Genomic DNA, 20,444 nt, shown 5'->3' with positions numbered 1-20,444 from the left:
ATGTTCTTAAAGAAACAAGACTATAATAAAAACTTCTTATGTGAAATAGAAAAGACAAGCACAGAAGGAAAAGGTATAATCACTGACATAGACAAAGAAAAATCTATAGTGACAGATTCTTATCTTACAGCAGTTTTGCACTGATAGAACTGCATGGAGTTCAGCTAAATTATTCCTAGCTGACAGTTGGGTAAGTGGATCAGATTCAGGCTCAAAATGTATTCTTTGACTAGATCTATGATGCCTGGAATTCTCTTAATGACCAGAACCAGAAATGGACAGATGCACAATAATAACAAAACGCAGAAGCTATGGCTACATTACAGAGCTTACAGCAGAACAGCTGCAGCACTGCTAGTACAGATGCTCTAAGCCGACGGGAGAAAGCTCGTCTGTTGACCTAATTGCTCCAGCCCCCATGAGCAGCAGTAGCTACGTCAACACTTGCTCTGAGGTCGATGTAACTAATGTTGCTCAGGCAGGTGACTTATTCACACCTCTGAATGACATAAGTTATACTAAGTTATACTGACGTAAGTGGTAGTGTGTACATAGTCTAAGTTCCTCAAAGCCTAATACTGAAATGTGATAGTGAGACAAAAATATTGTGAATATTTGCACACTAGAAGTTTGATTATGTCATTCTCTCTCTCGCTCTCCAATGTTATTAAAAAGACGATTGGATAATCTGTAATGTTCATATTTTGCTGTATTCTTCACTTTCACTTTTCAAAGGAAACAAATAATCTTTTCATTTACAGCTTTAGGCCCCAAGCCTGCAAACTCTTGGGCACATGCTTAATTTTTGTACCTGAGTGATCCCACTGAGACCCTCATGCATAAAGTTTGGCACATGCATAAGTATTTGCAGGACTAAGGCCTTACAGGTAATCAGAGATAAGGGGGTCTGATTCACCAGTCTCTTGCTCCACTTGCATGTCATTTCATGGAGTTACAGTTGGACTAACACAGTGGTGAATCAGCCCTGAGAATGGATGTGATGAATTGGGGGTTGCTTCTGCCAGCTGAAGCTAATGGGAGTTTTATCATTGAGTTCAATAGAAGCAGGATTGGTTTCACATTTTCATGTGTAATATTGAACGAGGTGAAGAATTTATCTTTCATTTAAAATCACTAAAATTCATACACAAAAGACCTAACTCCACTTCTAATATGCCTCCCTGACACAGGCATCATAAATGCTAAGAGCTGTGGCATTGATGAAGGGTATGTACCTACTTTGGAGCCAGTCCATCTGGAAACATGGTGGCTTCCTGTTGTCTTTGTAGCCAGCACTGTAACAGCAGCGGCTATTTTTATTTCCATAGGGGCAATGTGGCTGTGTTGAGGAGAAAAAAGTCTGAGCAAAGGAGAAAACAATGACAATCTGAATACTGTACTATTCAAACCTCTCTGTTCTTCATAATAGGGTCATGTTCCCCAGCTCCCACTGACTACCCAAAGGTCTGATCTGAAAGCCCATGGAAGGACTCCACTTGACTTCCATTGGCTTTGACTGAGAGCCCCAAAGGCCAAATATAGCAAATTAGTCAATATCCCCATGACATTTGTATAACTGAGGTTGGAATGGGTTTAATTTTTTGCTTTGCACTAGGACATCGAGTGCTAATAATGGCTGAGCAATGTAGAGCTAGATTCTCAACCGGTGACTTACACCAGTGGAAGATCTGACTCTTAATTTTTTTAAGATCCCAAACAGGCAGACTTGCACAGGACATAGATAGCTTTGCATAATGTGCCTTGACTTGTGCTTAGGAATGCACCATATTATGGATAAAAGAGGTTGGATTCAGATTGTGTCATAGAAAACATAAAACTGCTTAGGCTACAGTGTAACATGTAACACACGTCAATCCTGTTATAATATCCTAGGTTTTTATCAGTGATTTATTTGAAGGGAGAGAAGCTAAAAAAATTCTTCGTGCCCTATTTCATTGGCTCTGAACAGTCAGTAATGTCCTATCGGGGGGATATTTGTTTTTCCCATTCCCTCCATGTATTTTTCCATAGTTTACATTATCAGTTGCTAGTAATATGATGACATGTTCTTCAGCTTGGGACCCTTGGCAGCTGTTTCCTCTTCAGATAAATCACTGGGGCCAGATCTTCAGCTGCTGTAGCTAGAGTGGTTCCCTTGACTTCAATGGAGCTATGCTGATTTACACCAGAAAAGCATTTGGCCCAAAGGGTTGATGGTCACCTTTTCAGTATTGGGGATTAAAGAGAGATCTGCACAGTCAGACTGGCAGGGTGGAAAGGCAGAACTTGGCATTTTACAAAGCTTTGGGAGCACTCAGCCGTTATTAGAACTCGATGCCCTAATACTTAAAGACTATTTATGGGTACTAGGATTGATTTGCTCCTTACCTGCAGTGGTTTTCCACCAGTGTAAATTTATTTACTTTATTGGAGGCAGGCCTGACTCAGACTGCTGTAAAGGAGACCAGAATCAGGCTCACAATTATACTGAAACTATGACCAGATGGAATAGAGTAGAAATTTGGGAATTAAAAATAGTATTGCAAGTCTAGACGGTCTTTAAATAGTTTGGTTTCGAATGTTGTAAACCAAACCTTGATCTCAGTAATGGCCCAAAGTCATGAATGGCATTTCATTTTCAATGTTTTGGATATGCGCCTTGTCTTTCTTCATCATTACTTTCTAGCATATTTTTATATTTTGGGGGGGCTGATTTTTTCAAGGTGTGGAAGGCTTCTCATAACCAAAGACAGAGGGTGGGTTAGAACTCACAGAGCATGCTACACAGAAACACTATGACCCTGAGCAGCAAAGCACTCAAGCACATGCTTAGCTTTGAAGCAATCTGACCTCAGTGGGATTTAAATGTGTTCTGAAAATTAATCATACGCTTCCATGCTTTGCTGAATACGGATGCTCTGCTGAATGGAAGCCAAAGTGCCTGACTCGGATCTGACATCATTTGTATCCTGGTGTATCTCCATTAACCTCAGCAGAGTTACTCCTGATTTATACCAATATAAGAATGATCAGAATCAGATCATGGGTTAAAATCTTGGCCCTACTAGGAGTTTTGCCATGAACTTCAAGAAAGCCTATACACCCTATACATTTGGGAAGTCAGGTGGGATTCTCCAATGCATCATTCATTTTCTCCCTCTTAACTTAAAAAGAATAAAGACCAAAATTTCCAAGCATACACTTAGGGCTGGTTTATTCATAAGCCTTCCCCCATTTAATTAAATCTGTTTCCTAAAACGAATTTAGCTATTTTTGGTGCGGATCTGTGTGTGGAAACTTAATTTGGAATAAAAGTGACTGAAGTCTGTTTGTTAACAACTTCAGCTGAAAATTTTGGGGCAAATTTCATGCTGTTACATATTTGAAATTCTGAACTTTTCCCCTGAGCAAGAATTTGATGCATCTTTTTTTTGCAGATAACACCCCTCCACATGCTCCATATTCCTAATGACCCCAAGGGAAATGTTCATCCAAGCCTGCTCCATTACCGAATTTACTATCATTGCAATTGCATTCTTTCAAGTAAGAACACAATATTTGCAGCAAAATAAGACTCTGTTTTGATCAGCCATAGCTTTATTTATATGTTTTTCTCTCTGATTAAAGAAAGCCTAAAAAACAATCTGAAGGTCCTTGTTCCAGTACGAACCTCTCATATAACTTGGGTCTGAAAACAGTATTTTCTCTCATATCCCTGTATATGCCTCCAAAACTATACATTCATTTTGCTCACCTTTTCCAGGTCTAACTATGCGATATGTTTCTATTGAAGACAGTTCTGTAACTGATGATGTAAATGCATTGTGTGTATGTATTCTAAAGTTTAAATAGAATTGTACATATTGAACTGTAAATGAACTGTAAACAGCAATCTATATTTTCTTGAATATATTTTATAGCAGTATATATTTGTTAAATAAGCATTCTTGTATACGCTTCATTAACCTTTTTAATATTTTGTACAGCTAAGTTTATTAAATATTTTATGGATATGTTTTTTTCTGGACGTTTTTCTTCCTTTGAAGGATTTTTATGTGTTGAAAAATGGAACACGGTTGGTTATGAACATCCTTCACTGCTCTAGTTGTAGCTCTAAAGCGTCTGCACTTCCTGGTTTATCTGGGATATTAAAAGCAAAACCAAATGCAGTGTAAAATGAACGACTTCTTTTCTAATCCACATTCTGGTCTATATCAAGGGGCAGAGCAACAAGGGTGTGTCACATCCCTGTCTGGTCTGCGACTAATAATGGCCCACCTACTTCGGTGGCAACTCACAATTAATCAATATAAGCTTTTCCACTGACTTTAGTGGGCAGTGCCTTAGGGTCTAACGGGATTACTCCTTTCGTTCAAACAGTTGATGGTTGTGCTGTGGTGGTGAATGTCACCTGTTCAAACCCTGAAGACCCATGTGAGGGGTCATCTTGTGTGCTTTGGGTGGTGCAGCTACCCCTCACCTCTTAGTCAGGGCAGATGGGAGAGCATACGCTAGCCAGGTATGAGAAAGGGTGGCCAAAAAAGAATTAAGGGCCCAATTCCATTGTCTTTCAATGGGAGTTGGGCATCTAATGCTCTTCCCACCCTTGAACTGGACTCTATGCACCTGGATATTCCTCCCACTTACAGGAGTTTTCCACCAGAGTAACTCTTGTGATTTCATTGCAGTTACTCTTGATTTACACAAGTGTCAGTGAAAATAAGGCCCAGAGAGTAAAACTGAGTTTTTCCCTGTCGCCCATTACCAACCTTAGGCCAAGTCATGCTCTCACTGAAGGCTTGATCCTGCAAGGTGCCAATCACATTGGCTCCTATGGAGCTGTCATAAACAGATGGTTAAGGGTTAATGTCTTTTTTACCTGTAAAGGGTTAAGAAGCTCAGTGAACCTGACCAGAGGACCAATCGGGGGACAAGATACTTTCAAATCTTGGTGGAGGGAAGTCTTTGTGCTGTTTTTTTTGTTCATTGTTCGCTCCTGAGGCTAAGAGGGACCAGACGTACACCCAGGTTTTCTCCAATCTTTCTGAATCAGTCTCTCATGTTTCAAAATAGTAAGTAATAGCCAGGAAAGGCGGATTAGTCTTATGTTTGTTTTCTTAACTTGTAAATGTGTCTTTTCCTGGAAGGATTTTTACCTCTGTTTGCTGTAACTTTGATCTCGGTAAGGGGGGGGGGGGGAGGTCCTCTAGTCTATATGAATCTGAATACCTTGTAAAACATTTTCCATCCTGATTTTACAGAGATTTTTACCTTTCTTTCTTTAATTAAAAGCTTTCCTTTTTTAAGAACCTGATTGATTTTTTCCCTTGTTTTAAAGACCAAGGGGATTGGGTCTGAACTCACCAGGGATTGGGTGGTGAAGGGTAAGGGGGAAGGTTATAATTCCTCTTTGTTTTAAGATCCAAGGAGTTTGGATCAGTGTAGTCTCTCAGGGTAACCCAGTGAGGGGAAAGTCTGGGGGGAAAAAGAAGGTGGGGGAAGGCTAATTTCTCCTTGTGTTCAGATCCAAGGGGTTTGGGTCTTGGGTTCCCAGGGAAGGTTTTGGGGGAACAGGAAGTGTGCCAAACACTATATTTTTGGCTGGTGGCAGCGTACCAAATATAAGCTGGTAATTAAGTTTAAAAGTGATCATGCAGATCCCCACTTTTTGGATGCTAAAGTTGAAAGTGGGGGAAAAACCTTGACAGGAGCAAATGACCAAATACATGCTTAATTTTAAGCACGAGTAGTCCCCCTGGTATGAAGTTATGTGCCTAGATATATTGGGTCTAGGATGATTATCACCTCAACAGTATCAAGCCTTAACACCTGTTAAGAGTAGGAAGGGGGAAAGAAGGAAATGTCTTTACGGCTGATAGACAAAAGGCAATTCTCAGAGACTGCTCAGAGTCTAGAAATGTTAACAGCTGTCCCAAAGGAGGGGGCAGAGTGCAGGTGACACAGTAAAACGTGACTGACAACTGCATCCATTACATGGGTCTGTAATTTATTTCTCACACACATACGCCAGTGATATCCAGGTGACAAATATGCATGATTTAAATATCTGATCAAAACAAACTGAATTTGAAAATGTTGATGAAATTTTGAATTCAAAATTTGGAGAAAAAAGGAAACATTTTAGAAAAAAATATTAATGAATTGCTTAGGGAATTTTTTGACCAGCTCTGTGCTAGTTTGTAGACATTAGATCACATAGTATTTAGGCAGCAAATTTTGTATTAAGTGATTTTTATAATTAAGCATCATTTGGATTTTGGTCTTCCTTCATTATTTCTTCTTTCTTCATTTTTATTTTTTGAAATGTCAGGCTCCTTTTATACATAACAAAAACGCTATTTTGGCAAAGCCCTTTCAAAAATCCTTTTTAGGTTACCTTCGAATTTCATGGGATGCATGAATTAGGAAAGGTTTTCGTAGGATTTCTTTTCCTTTCTGGGGACTACATTTATTATGGGATTGTCCAATATCTATGTGAGAATCTTTGCTGCATGTGTTTTCAGTGGGACATTTATATTTGGTGTAATAGTCGTATAAACGCAATTGCCAGAAAAATCAAGGTGTAAAGAATGAATTGCTCTCACCTGAGTTCATAAAATGGACACCCGCTAAGTGATTTACACAAGATGAAAGAGAGGCGTATTATTAAGAATGCCTTCTACTTGAACTTTACCATCTGCAATATTGTAAGCGTGTTTATCTGGAGTAAGTCCCATTTGGGAGCATGGAAAAATCCTGAAAGGCATCAGATATGTGTTTCATTCACAACAGACCAACATCACTTTTCAAAGCCAGAGAGAAACATATGCAGTTAGGACTCTAGAAGTTTGCCTTAAGTATTTAACTCTTACAATGCTGGCATTTTCCAGACTGCAGCTAATTTTAATGGGCTTTGGATCAGGCTCTTATACCCATGCAGAGACTTAACTGTCATACTCCATGCAGTTTTACACATTTTAGTGAACTCCAAGAGATGTCTGGGGAGATGATTTGGGAGGGCTTTTGTATAAAGTATAGCACAGGAGGTATGGCTCAGTCTGTGTTCACTAGTTAAATATTACCTGGGCATTGTTTCATTTATGCAAGTACTTCAATTTTTTCTCCCACAAAGTGGAAATTTCCAAAGGAAAGTTACTGTGTTTGGCTCTGTCCTGTTTTGGAAATTGCCTGGTGCAAGCCCATAGGGTTATGATAACAGAAGGAAACCCCCATCTGGTGAGCCACAGACCTTGTTTTCCTTTTCTCTTAAAATCTTTACTCCCGTCTGCTGTAAGTTAGAGATAAGAAAGATTAGCCTGTAAAAGGACTTTTACACGGTGCCACATATACTGGGCCCCACTTCAGGAAAGTACTTAAGCCCGTGTGTAACTTTAAGCACTTGAATGATCTCATTGACGTCCAGGAAGCTATTCATATGCTTAAAGTTAGGCACATGTTTAAGTGATTTGCTGTATTGGGTCCTTGACCAATAATCTGCATTTGATATCCCTTTGACTTTCACACTTGTCTGATCTCTTATATAAAGACTCACCTGTTTTGCTAGTGAAAAGGGACCCACACAGAAAGAACAATAAATGAAGTATACAGGACAGCCCAAACTGTGAACATTATTCCTCCTAACAACAAGTGTAGTTGGCACAAAAACATTGTTGGCAATTTTAAAAGGTTTCTCCCTTCAATAAAAACGAGAAACTGAGTACTGGCACTGGGAATGCCTCTATTGCCCTTCCCCTGCCAAACTCCATTCCATGTGGCCTGCATACCGAAGGATTTTTGTGAAGATTGGCTATAGTATAGTGTATTTGAGGGGTTGGGGGCTTTAAAGGACATTAGATCGAGATTTTAGTGAATAGGAAAAATAAGGAGCATTCCCCAGCTGTCATTTACACTCTGAGTTTCTTCATAGAGGGTAGTGGAGAACTTTTCAGCAAGGATTTGAACAACAAACTACACATTGAAAAATGAGTCATGTTTTAAACAACATGCTATATTTATTAGCCTCTGCAAACTGGTAGGAAACCGCAGCACAATTATTTTCTTGCAAGTACTTTTGTGCAACATACGAAATGGAAAAATCCAGTTCACTTAGCATCAGCTTGAACACTTGAAAATAATTTCTAATTGAGGCTCTCTCAAGGCAAAGGCAGTGGCTTTTTCTGCCTCTGTCCCACTTGTGCTTGAGAACTGTCCTGTTTCATAACTTCTGCGTGATGCCGCCTTGAGCAACAATCACTTCTGGCAACCGGATTGTATTTACTGCCGCTACAGTTTTTGCTTTTACTAAAATCCCATCAGTTGTTCTAGCAATATATACTGCTTTAATGGTGCCTGGTCACTCACAAACTCTCCCTGGATTCTTATTTTGTCTAAACGCTGAGAAAGAGAACGTTTTGCTGTGAGCGAAGAGACGCAGAACCTCACTGTAATTGTGAGCCTGAGGGTGACCTGTGACACAGAGAGTAACATGACAGTCTCCTGGGGCCAGCAGGTTTACGCAAATCCAATAATGTTTTGAGCAACTGTGCTAATAGTAAAACGTTGTCTCTTGTTCAGAGTGTTTGCAGGCTAGCTAGGCTTCGGGGCTTGCGTGGTGGAAGAGGGGATGAAGAAAAGATGCAAATATGAACTGATTCACTAAAAGATTAAATATGTAAATGTGAACAACTGCAGAGGACAGATTCTGCTGTGTGTGTACCTAACTGTCCTCCCTGTTTAGCTTCATGTCCCAGTGCAAAATCTCCACCGTCACTGCTGTACACATATCAGGCAAACTTCTCCTGTATAGCTGAATCTCACTAAACCACAGATACTATAATACATACGCAGAGGTGCTGTCGGCAGCAAAGATTAAATAGTCTAGGTGATTCAGGAGCTTAAATCCATTTACTTTCACTGAGACGTAGGCTCCTATATGCCTAAGTCACTTTTGAAAATGGGAATTCGGCTCCTAAGTGAGGTAGTAGTTTTTGAAAATTCTGCAGGCATTAGGGTATGAAGTAGAATAATTAAAACCAAATAACTGATGTCAAAACACAAGCAAGTACATTTTGCTAGAAATGTTTGTACTTTTCTGACTGTGTTTGCTCACTTTCTCCAAAAGGCCCCAGTTGAGCAAAACACTTACCTTATGTTTCCCTTTAGATATGCAACATCTCATACTTACTCAGCAAAGCACTTAAACATCAGCTGAAGTCCTGCTGAAGTTAATGGGGCTATTCATGAGTTAAACTTGAGCTTTAGTGCTTGACTGGATCAGGGCCTAATTCACAAAATTAATTCATTTACAATCAGTCACCAGTCATTACTGCAAATTAGCAAGGTTTTACTGTATTCTTACAGTAAACAGGCATGTTTGACCCACGCTCTCTTTTGAAGTTCTGTGCCTCAGATCTTAGCTAACCTCTAAGCACCAGAGGAGCTGGATTTTCCTGGTGAAAAGCCTGCTGCTCTCAGCGTGAAAAGAATAATATTTCTCATACTGCAGATCAGATCAGACAGCACAACACATAAGCTTGATTTTCAGAGGTGCTGATTAGTTCCCATTAGCTTTAACAAGAGGTGCGGCGTGGAGAGGGGGGTCAGCACTTCTGAAAACTAGGCCCCTTCTTGTTAGCACTAAGCAGAGTAGAGTATTTCCAGACTTCAGCCATGCGGAATCAGCTCCCAAGAGGAAGGAATTGATTGATTCATAAAATTCTCATTAGCTTTAGAGCAAACAGATTTAATAAAGTCATAAGGGATTATTCAGCAGCAGATCTGGCTGTTACTGACCATCTCTACCCACATGATAGGTCTCAGTGCATTCAATGGGATTTAGTATCATCGTTTAACAGGGCACAAGAGAGGAACAATATAAAAAGAATACACAAAGTTCATGTATTGTGAAGTCAGTTCCCCATCTTCTGTATATGAATAATACACTGTGAACAGGAGTACACCATAGGTTTTCAGTTTCCAGGCTTTGGTGGTTGCTTGTAGTCTCTTGTTATGGCAAGATTTTCTACTTCTGGAAGGGCCACTTAAAACAGCTGAATGTTTACAAACTGATTCCATAACCAGCTATTCAATTCAATATACTGCAAGGAACGAACAATTTATTCAACCATATCAACAAGTAATTACAGAAGAATCTACTGAATTCAGTGCTGACATTTGTTGCTAACATACATATATATGCCTCACCCTGCACACAGAGTATCTATGCTAGAACATGGGTTCAGAAGCCGCAGCAGAAAGAACATCTAAAATGACTGCATTATCAGCATCTGGGGGCTGTTTGACTACACATATAACTGTAGATTTCAAAACGGAGCACAGTGATTTTTGGTGTTGCAGATGTTATGACCCTATAAGGCAACAACATATATTCTATTGTGCCACTGTGGTCCTGCTGAGGGAAGGCAGCTTCTATGAGCTTGTAATAACCATTGTAGTTTCACAGAACAGTCTGGGACAATTGCCTCACACACATTCAGCTTATGCCACTACAGATTGTCTAACATTTCAGCCTTAAGCATCATCTTGTGTTTCATTAACATCATTCACAAATATCATCCATAAATTCATTGGTGTACCAGCTGTTATACAACCCTGGAGTTCTGAAGACAAGTCCATAAAAAAATGGAAACTGGATTCTGCTACAGTTTGCTTTTAAATACCAGAAAGTAACAAAGGAACTTAAACAGAAATGACCGTGTGTGTAATCATATAAAGGAACAGCAAGAAGAGAATTCTTGGGTTATCCAGTCTGACCTCCTGCATCATACAGGCCTTCCCTACCATCTCCCCTAGTGCCTTATTTAAATTCTTAGTGGATCATACAAGTCAGAGAAGTAGAAGACGTATTAGGTCACCTATCTCTCTGCCAGGGAAGAGTTGCTCCTTACACTATATTATCCAGTGCTTTTTCTATTTTTAAATGTCTCTGGGGACTGGGCTTATATCTTTTCCTTTGAGAGATTATTTCACAATCTCACTGTTAGGATGTTTTTCCTAATTCCACCGTCTCTTTTGGCAATTTATGCTCCCAATGCCTATAGAGTTTTCATTCTTAGCTTTGAGTCATTTTCACCAATGATAGATTTTTTTTGCAATCTAGATTGAAGTGAAATAAAAGGGTGAAGGAGTGTGCATGAGGCTGATGAAGTGTATTTATCAGTAATGTATTACAATAAGGACCAGATCCTCAGCTGGTACAAACTGACAAACTGATGGAGCTTATTTACGCCACTTGAGGATCTGTTTTAAAATGGTTCATGAAATTTCATATGCACATCCAGTTGTGACAGAAATGTTGGCCATTTTCTTATTGTGAATTCATTCAACTTGTGTATTTGGGTCAAAAGTTTTAATCTTGCATCCCTCTAGAGTTAGGGACTTAAATCTGTATTTAGGCACATGACAACAGTGGCTTGATTTTTCAAAGGTGCTGAACACCTGCAGTTCCCATTGACTGCAGTGGGTGTGCAGTACCTCTGAGAACCACGCCACTTACATAAATGGATGAATATGGATGTAGCTATTTAACTTGAGACATTCTACTTTGACACTTCTGACCGTAGGCCTGTCCTTTCCCTACTCTCACGTGTAGCTCTTCTAGCACTTACCAGCTATGTATCCAGAGAGATGTCTTGGTGGTTCTCATACCAATTCTGTGGACAGTGCTATCAGCTAATAATTATTCCATACTCTGTAAAGTCCTGCTCTGTAATTGATAGAATCCCTGAAATGCCTTGTAGAGCCCTGCTGGTACAGCAAGGGGATCCAATATTATTGTGCTGATGGAGCTATGATTTAGACCAGTCAGTGGGACTTTATCCTTCTGTAAGATATCTCAGTAGAAAACAAGCCATAATCTATAATGCACAGAAAAATTAGGATCAGACTCTTGACAGAGAACTACATATTCACCAAAGGGTAACTTTTTTTTTCTTGTCATTATTCAATGAATGTGTGTTTATAATCTGGTCAAAATGTCTTGTAACCAGTCTGTGATCATGGCCGCCACCTCTCTGCTGGCATCTAGGACAAAAGCATGGCGGATTCCCTTCTCACAGAGCCGAATGTCCCCATCTGGAAAATCCATCTTGATCTCTTCAAAATACTGTTGTGGGCACCAGTTGTCTGCAACGCCGTAATAAAAAATCAGCTAGAAATTAAAGCACAGAGAAAACATTCATTTGAAAAGGGAAGGAGGGAGCAACAGTCAAATAAAGGAACAACACAGAATCCTAGAAATTAGGGGAAATGGCATGATCCAGCAGTCCTGCTACTGATCATGATAAAATCACTTCACCTCGCTATGTCTCTGTTTCCCCATCTGCAAAACTAGGTATAATGATACTTTGTGAAGTGTTCTGAAATCATCTGGACGAGTGCTCCGTAAGGGTGAAGATTTTCATTATTATTTGAAATTGAAAACCCTGTTAAACCCGTTAGAACATCAAGTCCTTGCCTCACCAGGGCAGACTGTAAGCTTCTTAACAGTATCTATGTTATGAAGGGAGAGTTTTCCAATGATTCTGTCTAGTAAGAAATGACCAGTTACGTTGGGACTGGATACACATATTAAATATTCTTTAACACTACCATATATAAAGAAAAATTAGATCTAAAGGCCGGATCCTCTGCTGGCACAGCTCCATTGAAATCAATTTACACCAGCTCAGGACCTGGCCTGATACAATTTACATATAAACATACCACCTTCTTTCTCCCATACACCAAGAAATATGTTGAACCACCAGATAACGTTCCAGGCATCACATTGGTGATGAAAACATAATGATCCCTAATCAGACACTGTGCAGGTTCTTCATTGTTTAAAAGGAAGTGTAAGAAGGAAAAGGAATTTAAAAAGGCATATTTTTTCATCCTACCATTCTATATTTAAATGTACAGTGGGATCATCATAGGACAATGTTCACAAGTCAACAACTATGACATGTTACCAGAGGATAGATGCTTATACATGTGGCAAATAAAATGAGCTACGCTCTGTTAGGAAAATAAAAATGGCAGAGCCCATTATTTTATCCTCCTGTCTTCTCTGCATGCTCTTAACAAAGCTATGAGAGGAGGGAACTATGGGGACGGGCTCTAAAAAAATACTGGAGCTGATCTAGAAAAGGTAAATTGCTGTGATTCTTTGCTAAAGTGCTTCAGCAACTGTCAAGATGCCGTTATCCAACATCTGCTGCAACTGTCAGGGCAATTGCATATGCAAAGAACTGACCAGAAAAGTTCCCCCAATTATGAGATCTCTAACAGAAGAAATCACTTGGTTAGACTTTTTTGGGTCCCATCACTCACTAATGCCGCAACAGTTACACACCAAAAACATCAATGTAATTTAAGTCCTGAGTAGCAAACACTGAGGCCTGTGCTTAATTTTAGTTGCATGAGTTGTCCTTTTACAGGACTGACACTTAAAAAGCATTACATTTTTTAACATGTACAGCCAGAGGCTAAAACGTCAGAGTCTGTTCATCACTTACGTAGCCCAATATGAACAAGAAAAATAGATATATTGGATTCAATCTCACTTAATATCCATCTTAAGCCCTGTTGTGTAGTAATATGCATCTTAAGCCTTTAAGACTGTTGTGTAGTAACCAGTTGTGTGTCTGGAGTTAATTCATTTCTAGATGAGGAGTTTCTGCTTATAGAGGTCCAGAAATCAAAGGATCTATCCTATTATATTTAATTTAGGTATTTAGAGGGTGCCAATCACTGTACTGCATAGGAACTGGCATATCTCTGCGTGGTACATATATATTGACTTGGCAGCCCAGGGTTTTGTCTAAAATGATAGGAGATTTTGCTTTTAGCTATTATGTGTTGCTGGGTTACTTCATCATCATCAGGTTGGAACTGGACCTGGTAATTGGTGCAAAACATGCTACATGTTGTCTGTCTATTTTATCTATTTATCCCATACCTATTATCATAGTATCTGAGCACCTCACAATCTTTAATGTATTTATCTTCACAACACCCCTGTGAGGTATTAGCCCCATTTATAGATGGGGAACCGAGGCTAAAAGATGGTAAATGAGTTGTCCAAGGTCACAAAGGATGTCTCTGGCAGAGCAGGAATCTGAAGCCAGGGCTCCAAAGTCGTAAGTTAATGCTGTAACTAATGGAGCATCTTCCTCTCTACTAGGAAAGTGAAAATGTCTCTTTCTTAGAAATCATTCCACAACCCTTCCAGTATCATCTCAAATTTTCATAACTGCTTTTTCAAGGGGTTACAGACGCCAAAGTCGTAAGATTTTGAAAATGTGCAAGAATGAGTCAAAAAATGATGCTTTGTGCTAAAATGTCTGAATGCAAGTACGAAAAATATGTTGATTTCTCAATGGGTCACATGTACAGCTTGGTCCAATTACATTAATTACATTTGTTGTATATTTCATTTCTGAGCTTCAGCGCATAACTGAGCAACACAAACAAATCAGGAGACAAACAAGATTGTTTTCAATCACAAAAAAGCTTCAATTGTTTTAATTTTAAACAATTCGGCACCAATTTGAAACAGAAATAAATGCACCTCATTGTATACTGGAGTAGAGGCAGGCAAAGGGCCAACATATTATTATGGATGGCATTTCACAAAATGTTACATGTTTGTGTCTCATTTGTTTTCCTCTCACTGAAGCTCACCAACCCAAATTTTGGATACAGTGGAATACTGGCTGTATCAGCCAGTCTTTAATGGACACATAACCAATACAACTTATACATCTAGGAGCGCGCGCACGTGTTTAACATAAACACAACTAAGCTACTGAACACTGAGTCTCGCAATGGGCAGTGTTATGTAATAATAGGTGGGATTACCAGCCATGGTGGGATTACCAGCCATGGCACTTTAATATAAAAACATTTATATTCATAAATATTCTAATAAGAAATTCCTGAACTTTGTTAGAATCCAAATTTGTTTTCTGATAGTCAGTTCTGCTACCTGAATCCCGGTGTCGAATGGATTGTGCCATACAATCATGGGTCACAAGACGGCGGCAGGGGAGATTTTCAAAGGCACACATGGAATTAAGGCACCAACTTAGAAAAGTCAATGGGAGTTTGGGATCTAACTATCATTTATAGCTTTCAAATTCTCTCCGTAAAGGGTAAAACAGTAGAACTCTTCACCTACACACTACATTGCCAAGAAAACTGTAGATGAACTTTGCCATTAATCCCAACTCCTTCAGACCTCCACAGTTCAAACATGCCCTCCTTCCTTTTAAGATCAATCACCTGGCTCTGGTCCACTTCATGGCCCTTTACTCCTTTATCCAATTCTTTTGCTTATTGACCCTGCGGCTACTCTGTCCCTCTGTACAATTTGGTGACTGGCTGAGAACAAACATTCTCCATTGCAGCTAGCACTTTGTGGAAAAGACTTTCTTTACCTTCAGGCAGGTTCAGCTCCAATTTTTTTGCCACCCCGAGCAAAAAAGTTTTCCTGCGCCCCCTCGGCCCAGCCCCAACTCCGCCCCTTCCCCACCCTATTCCAACCCCTTCCCCAAATCCCCGGTCCCACCTTCTCCCCTGGGTGCACCACATTTCCCCTCCTACCCCGTCCTTCCCTCCCAGCCTTGCGTGGGAGGAAGCGGGGAGGCGATATGCTTGGGGGAGGAGGTGGAGGTCAGTTAGGGAGGGAGCGGTTCCTCTGCCCCCCCCCTTCCCCCAGGATTACTTCCTGTGGCTCTCCCCATGCCCCCACCGCCGCAGCTCACCTTTGCTTCGCCTGCTCCCCGAGCATGCCGCTGTCGCTCTGCTTCTCCCGAGGAGTAGGAGTCTCAGGGAGCAGCTCCAAGGCAGAGGGCAGGAGCAGCACATGGCAGTGGGAGGAGGGACAGCTGCAACTGCTAGCCTGCTGGGCAGCTGCTGCACAGGGAACTTAGGGGAGCGGGGAGCCGAAGCGGGACTGCTGTTCCACCCTGGTTACAAGCCCCCACCAGCTAGCTCCTATGGGCTGCTCTTCCTGCAAAGCAGTGGACAAAGCAGGCAGCTGCCAAACGACATTAGAAGGGAGCATTGCGTAACTTTAAACGAGCATGTTCCCTAATTGATTAGCAACGTAACAACGAAACAACATTAACTGGGACGACTTTAAGTGAGGAGTTACTGTAATTGGGGCTTTAAGAAAAACCCTCAAATATCACAAGACTTGATAAAATTGTGAGAGTTGGTAATTCTGTGGGTAGGGCATTTTAGCTCATGTGATCCCTCATGAGAGGCACCTGGTGCTTGTGAATGAACAAAGCTGTCTGTTTTTTTCTCCGAATTTCTCTACAGGGACACAGTTAAGGTTTTAACTGGGTATTTCAATATTTTAAAGTTTTGGGGTTTACGTTAAATCTTAACACTGAATTTTTCGAGTTTCATATAGTAGTAATGACAATGTTTTTGTAAGCTGTTTTACTCTTAAGTTATTATAAGTATTTTTAACCTTAACTCCTTAAATGTTGTCCTCCGCCAGACCTGTCACAATGATAGCCACTGCTGTGTAAACACTAGGAGAATCTGAGATTGATATCAACAGGATGTTTACATCTTAAAGAGTTTCTAAGAAAACAGCAAAGATTTCCTGCAGTTGACTCTATTGGCATTTATTTTAGTATGTAGGGTAGTTCAAAAAAAATATAAATTATCGAGGGTTGAATTTCCTTATGCCTCTTCTATGACTCTGATAGGTCAATATCGAAAACAAACAAACAAAAATAGTTAAAAATACCGATTGGATTAAACACTGTTTCCTTTATCTTTTTGGAATTTGGTACACAACACAGAGTACAACTTTAGAACCCTACTCCTCGCACTGCTCCAACTGATGGCATGGAAAAAAGGATTGGCTCTGAATGGATATAAACTGGCGGCACATGTGCCACTGCAATCAAGCTAGCATCAGTATCCTCATTGTAAAATCCTGATGTCAGAACTTCATTATTACTCCCGTATGCATTCACTGGGTCAGGCAGCAGTGTTCCTCCCTGAAGGGTCTCTCCATAGTAACTAGTCAATAGTCTAATTTGCTCTTGGGTGGAACTTGGTTTAAAAGACTTTAGCCCAGGATTAATTTTTGTCTCAGTCAAGATGCATCAAAACTGATTTGTGGAAGTGCCTCCTTCTCCTGCCAAGAGCCTCATGTAAATGAGACAGAAATGCATTGGTCTGGGATGCTCTTTTCCAGTTTTGGATTTGCCTCAGCAGTGTTTTGGCTTCACCAATTCGTTTCTGGGTGGAATTCAAAGTGTTGGCTTTAATCTATAATACTCTAAACATTTTGGGAGCTGGTTCTCTGGGACATCGCCTCTCTCCCCCTCCGATATTGCTGCAGTTGAGATCAACGGGTGTGATGGCAAAGCCTTTGGACCTTGCTGGCTAGCTAGCTTTGCCAGAGTCCAGATTTGTTAGCTTTCCAGGCAGATTGTAAAGCAATTTTTGTTTGTTTGCTGGGACTTTGCAGATGGGCTGGTTGTCAATCTGCAGCACAGGACATTATTTGTAATAGTTACTCGTCTGGCTTGTGGTAAAGTTGTAAGGGACAGATCTTAAGTATTTGTGTGCTGTTGTTTTTTTTAAAAAAAACATTAAGGAAAGCACTAGATTTTGTGAAACCTAAATAAATAAAATCAGCTTCTCTGTAAAAACTGAGAGCTGAAAGGGAACTGAAACCCAGCTTTCAGTGCAATGAAAGTGCTGAGTTCTGAAAAGTGGGTTCTGCACACGTGGCTATTTAGCACATGATTCTGTAGGCCATGTGTTTCCTCACATTTGCGATACGTTTCATGCTGTGGAATACACTGAGTAGTAGACTCCTTGGTTTTCATGCCTAATCCCCATCAGGGTTTATGGAATGTATATGTCTGGACAACAGGGAAGTTTGTTCGCTCTCTCTTTGCTTCAGTGCAACCCCATGCAAAAGTATCTGTTAATAATGCTAAAGGCAGCTATGCATGTGGACCAAAGATTACACAGAAAACTATTTACTTACAGTGCCTGAGACGCAAAGGCTATGGAGTAAAAAATATCCTTTTAATAAAGGATGTATAGGATTTGTCCATAAATAAGGGAGACTGGAACAGCCCTTTAGATAATACAGATTATTTTTAAAAGCTTAAATAAAGTGTTTTGCAATATATATTTAGCTGTGTCAGTAATGTACAACCTCATAAGGAAAGTTTGTCTAAACTTCAAAATAAAAAACCGAGGATTGGAAAACCGCGGTTGAAGTTTTAGCAATATATGATCAGATTCTGCTGCCCTTCCTCACTCCAGACCAGATTCTGATACCCTTACTCATATTCAACAGGACCTTACCTCCCCTGTGTCATGGGGATTGCCACGGAGTAGGGTGCTACTCAACTTGAGTAAAGATATCAAAGTCTGGTCCTTGGCGAGCAGTTCCACTGACTTCAACATGACAATTGAAGGGGAAAGATGAGTGAGAGCAGCAGCATCTAGCCCTTTGTGACCCACAGTGACAAAGGCCAGGCCAGGCAGAGCAAAGCTGAAACTGACCTGGTTCTCAGCTCATCTAACACTGGGCTCTATTTTTCTTCATCTAGGACTATGGGTAAGTCTACACAGAAAGCAGGATCCTGTGGCAGCTAGTCTCAGAGACTGGGTCTACATACTATGGTGCTAAAAATAGCTGTGTAGATGTTCAGGCTTGGGCTGCAGCTCAGGATCTGAGGCCTAGGGGCAGAGGAGAGGGGTCTGGGTCAGGTCCTACAGAAAAAAATAGCCATGAACCACTGCACGTTGGGTGTGACAAAATGGGACAAAAATTGGAGAATTTCTATAAAAACAGAGTGCAAGAATTTACTAAATGCCTCCTCTTGGAAGCCCTAGAAGCAGCGATATTAGTCCTTTTTTAAGAGTGCATTCCCATTGATGGCCACAGGACTGCTCATGTGAATAAAGATAAGTCACAAGTAAGACTTACAAGCCCAGGCCTTAAAACAAGCCCAGGAATATACTCAAAGGAATTAAATATCATTTGGGGACACTACGCAGTAATGTTTCTGTTTATCACAGCTACCTTGTGGAAAATCTGCTATAACCATTTACCCTTTCTTCTGACTTCTCCTTACACTTGCAAAGATTGTGATGTTCAGTGTTAATTCGTCTTTTACCAATATTGAATTACAGCACACTTCCTTTTAAGCAAAAATCACAATAAACTTCCTCTAGTACAGTATCTATGCTTCCAGTTTCTGTTAGGAAAGGGAGTAGGTGTTATTACAGTGAAGGAACTCAGTTCAGCTGGCTCAAGAATAATCAGCTAACAATAATTAACCCTCATAGCTAAGTTAGTCTTGCATCACTAAACCCTACCTTTTTTTGTCTGGATTTTGTAATTTAACATAACTCTTGATGGTGCTGCAATACCGAGCCTATTGGAGATTTACTCACTGCCCGGTTTTCATTAAAAATGTTCATGCCTATATTTTAAAAAAATCCCACCATAATTATATGGGAAAAAGGCAAATATCCATTTTCTGCATACAATTCCATTGCCACTGCTATTGAATGTGCATATTTTCCCTTTTTAGAAGTCTGCAAGTGAAATGCCTCAACTAATGACCCAAATAATGTTCCAACCCCCACAAAACACATATTTGACCAATTAGCATTGTTAGATTGGAAATCCTAGTTCTGAAGAGACACACATTTTCTATTGCTCCCCAACTAGTAAGAATTACACTTAAAATCTGGACTGAGAGAGACTGGAATAATTTAGTGTCTCTTCTTCCCTCTCCTTCAGAACACAACATGAAAATATGATCCAGAAATAACTTTTCTATTTCCCAGAAGCTGGCACAGTCAGGTGTTAAGGTTGGCTTTTAACTTATGATCACAGTGATTGCTAAACAGTATAAATTTTGTAAAGCGACAACTTGCCAACTCTATAGCAACTTGGACTATAGCTCCTATTTTTATAAACTTCCAACCTTTATAAATTAAACCCACTTTTACTGTCAATATACTTCCAATTTAACTTAAGGCCAGCTCAGATTTTTCCCCTAATTCTCACATTCCCAGAAATTACTAGAAGGAAGAATAAAAAAAGAGAGGCATTTAACCTCATATTTGTTTCTACTTTTTCTTTGGCTTGCCAGCTGCCCATAACCTTGCCTCAACATTTCATTTTCTTGGGTACATTTGCCATTTTAGAAATGTGACGACATAGTGGAATCAATAAAACAAAGTTAACACAGGTTTTCAAAGGTTCCTGCATGCCAAGGCATTGCACATGTTGACAGTGTCAAGAGAAACACTTACTAAAGCAGACAAAGGCACCTGCGAACTGTTATCATAGGTTCTAATTCAGCAAGGGAAATAAGCATGTGTTTAACCTGAAGCATGTGAGCAGTCCCACTGAATTCAATGGAACTACATAGCTA

The 20,444-nt window shown here is 40.1% G+C and overlaps 1 protein-coding gene across 2 annotated transcripts in view; it reads right to left on the bottom strand.

The window, feature by feature from the left end:
- Positions 1-8,851: 8,851 nt before the first annotated feature.
- Positions 8,852-20,444, bottom strand: part of LDAH (lipid droplet associated hydrolase) — a 209,023-nt gene continuing 197,430 nt past the window's right edge. For both annotated transcript variants that reach the window (XM_032770042.2, XM_032770043.2), the window contains exon 7: positions 8,852-12,169. In XM_032770042.2, the coding sequence (XP_032625933.1) occupies positions 11,978-12,169 (192 nt within the window). In that variant the 3' untranslated portion in view covers positions 8,852-11,977. The remainder of the gene's footprint in view (positions 12,170-20,444) is intronic.

The sequence above is a fragment of the Chelonoidis abingdonii genome, chromosome 3, assembly GCF_003597395.2.
Source record: "Chelonoidis abingdonii isolate Lonesome George chromosome 3, CheloAbing_2.0, whole genome shotgun sequence".
In the NCBI taxonomy this organism is placed as follows: domain Eukaryota; kingdom Metazoa; phylum Chordata; order Testudines; family Testudinidae; genus Chelonoidis; species Chelonoidis abingdonii.
The sequence above is the reverse complement of the archived record's forward strand: the minus strand, read 5'-3'. Positions and strand labels throughout refer to the sequence as shown.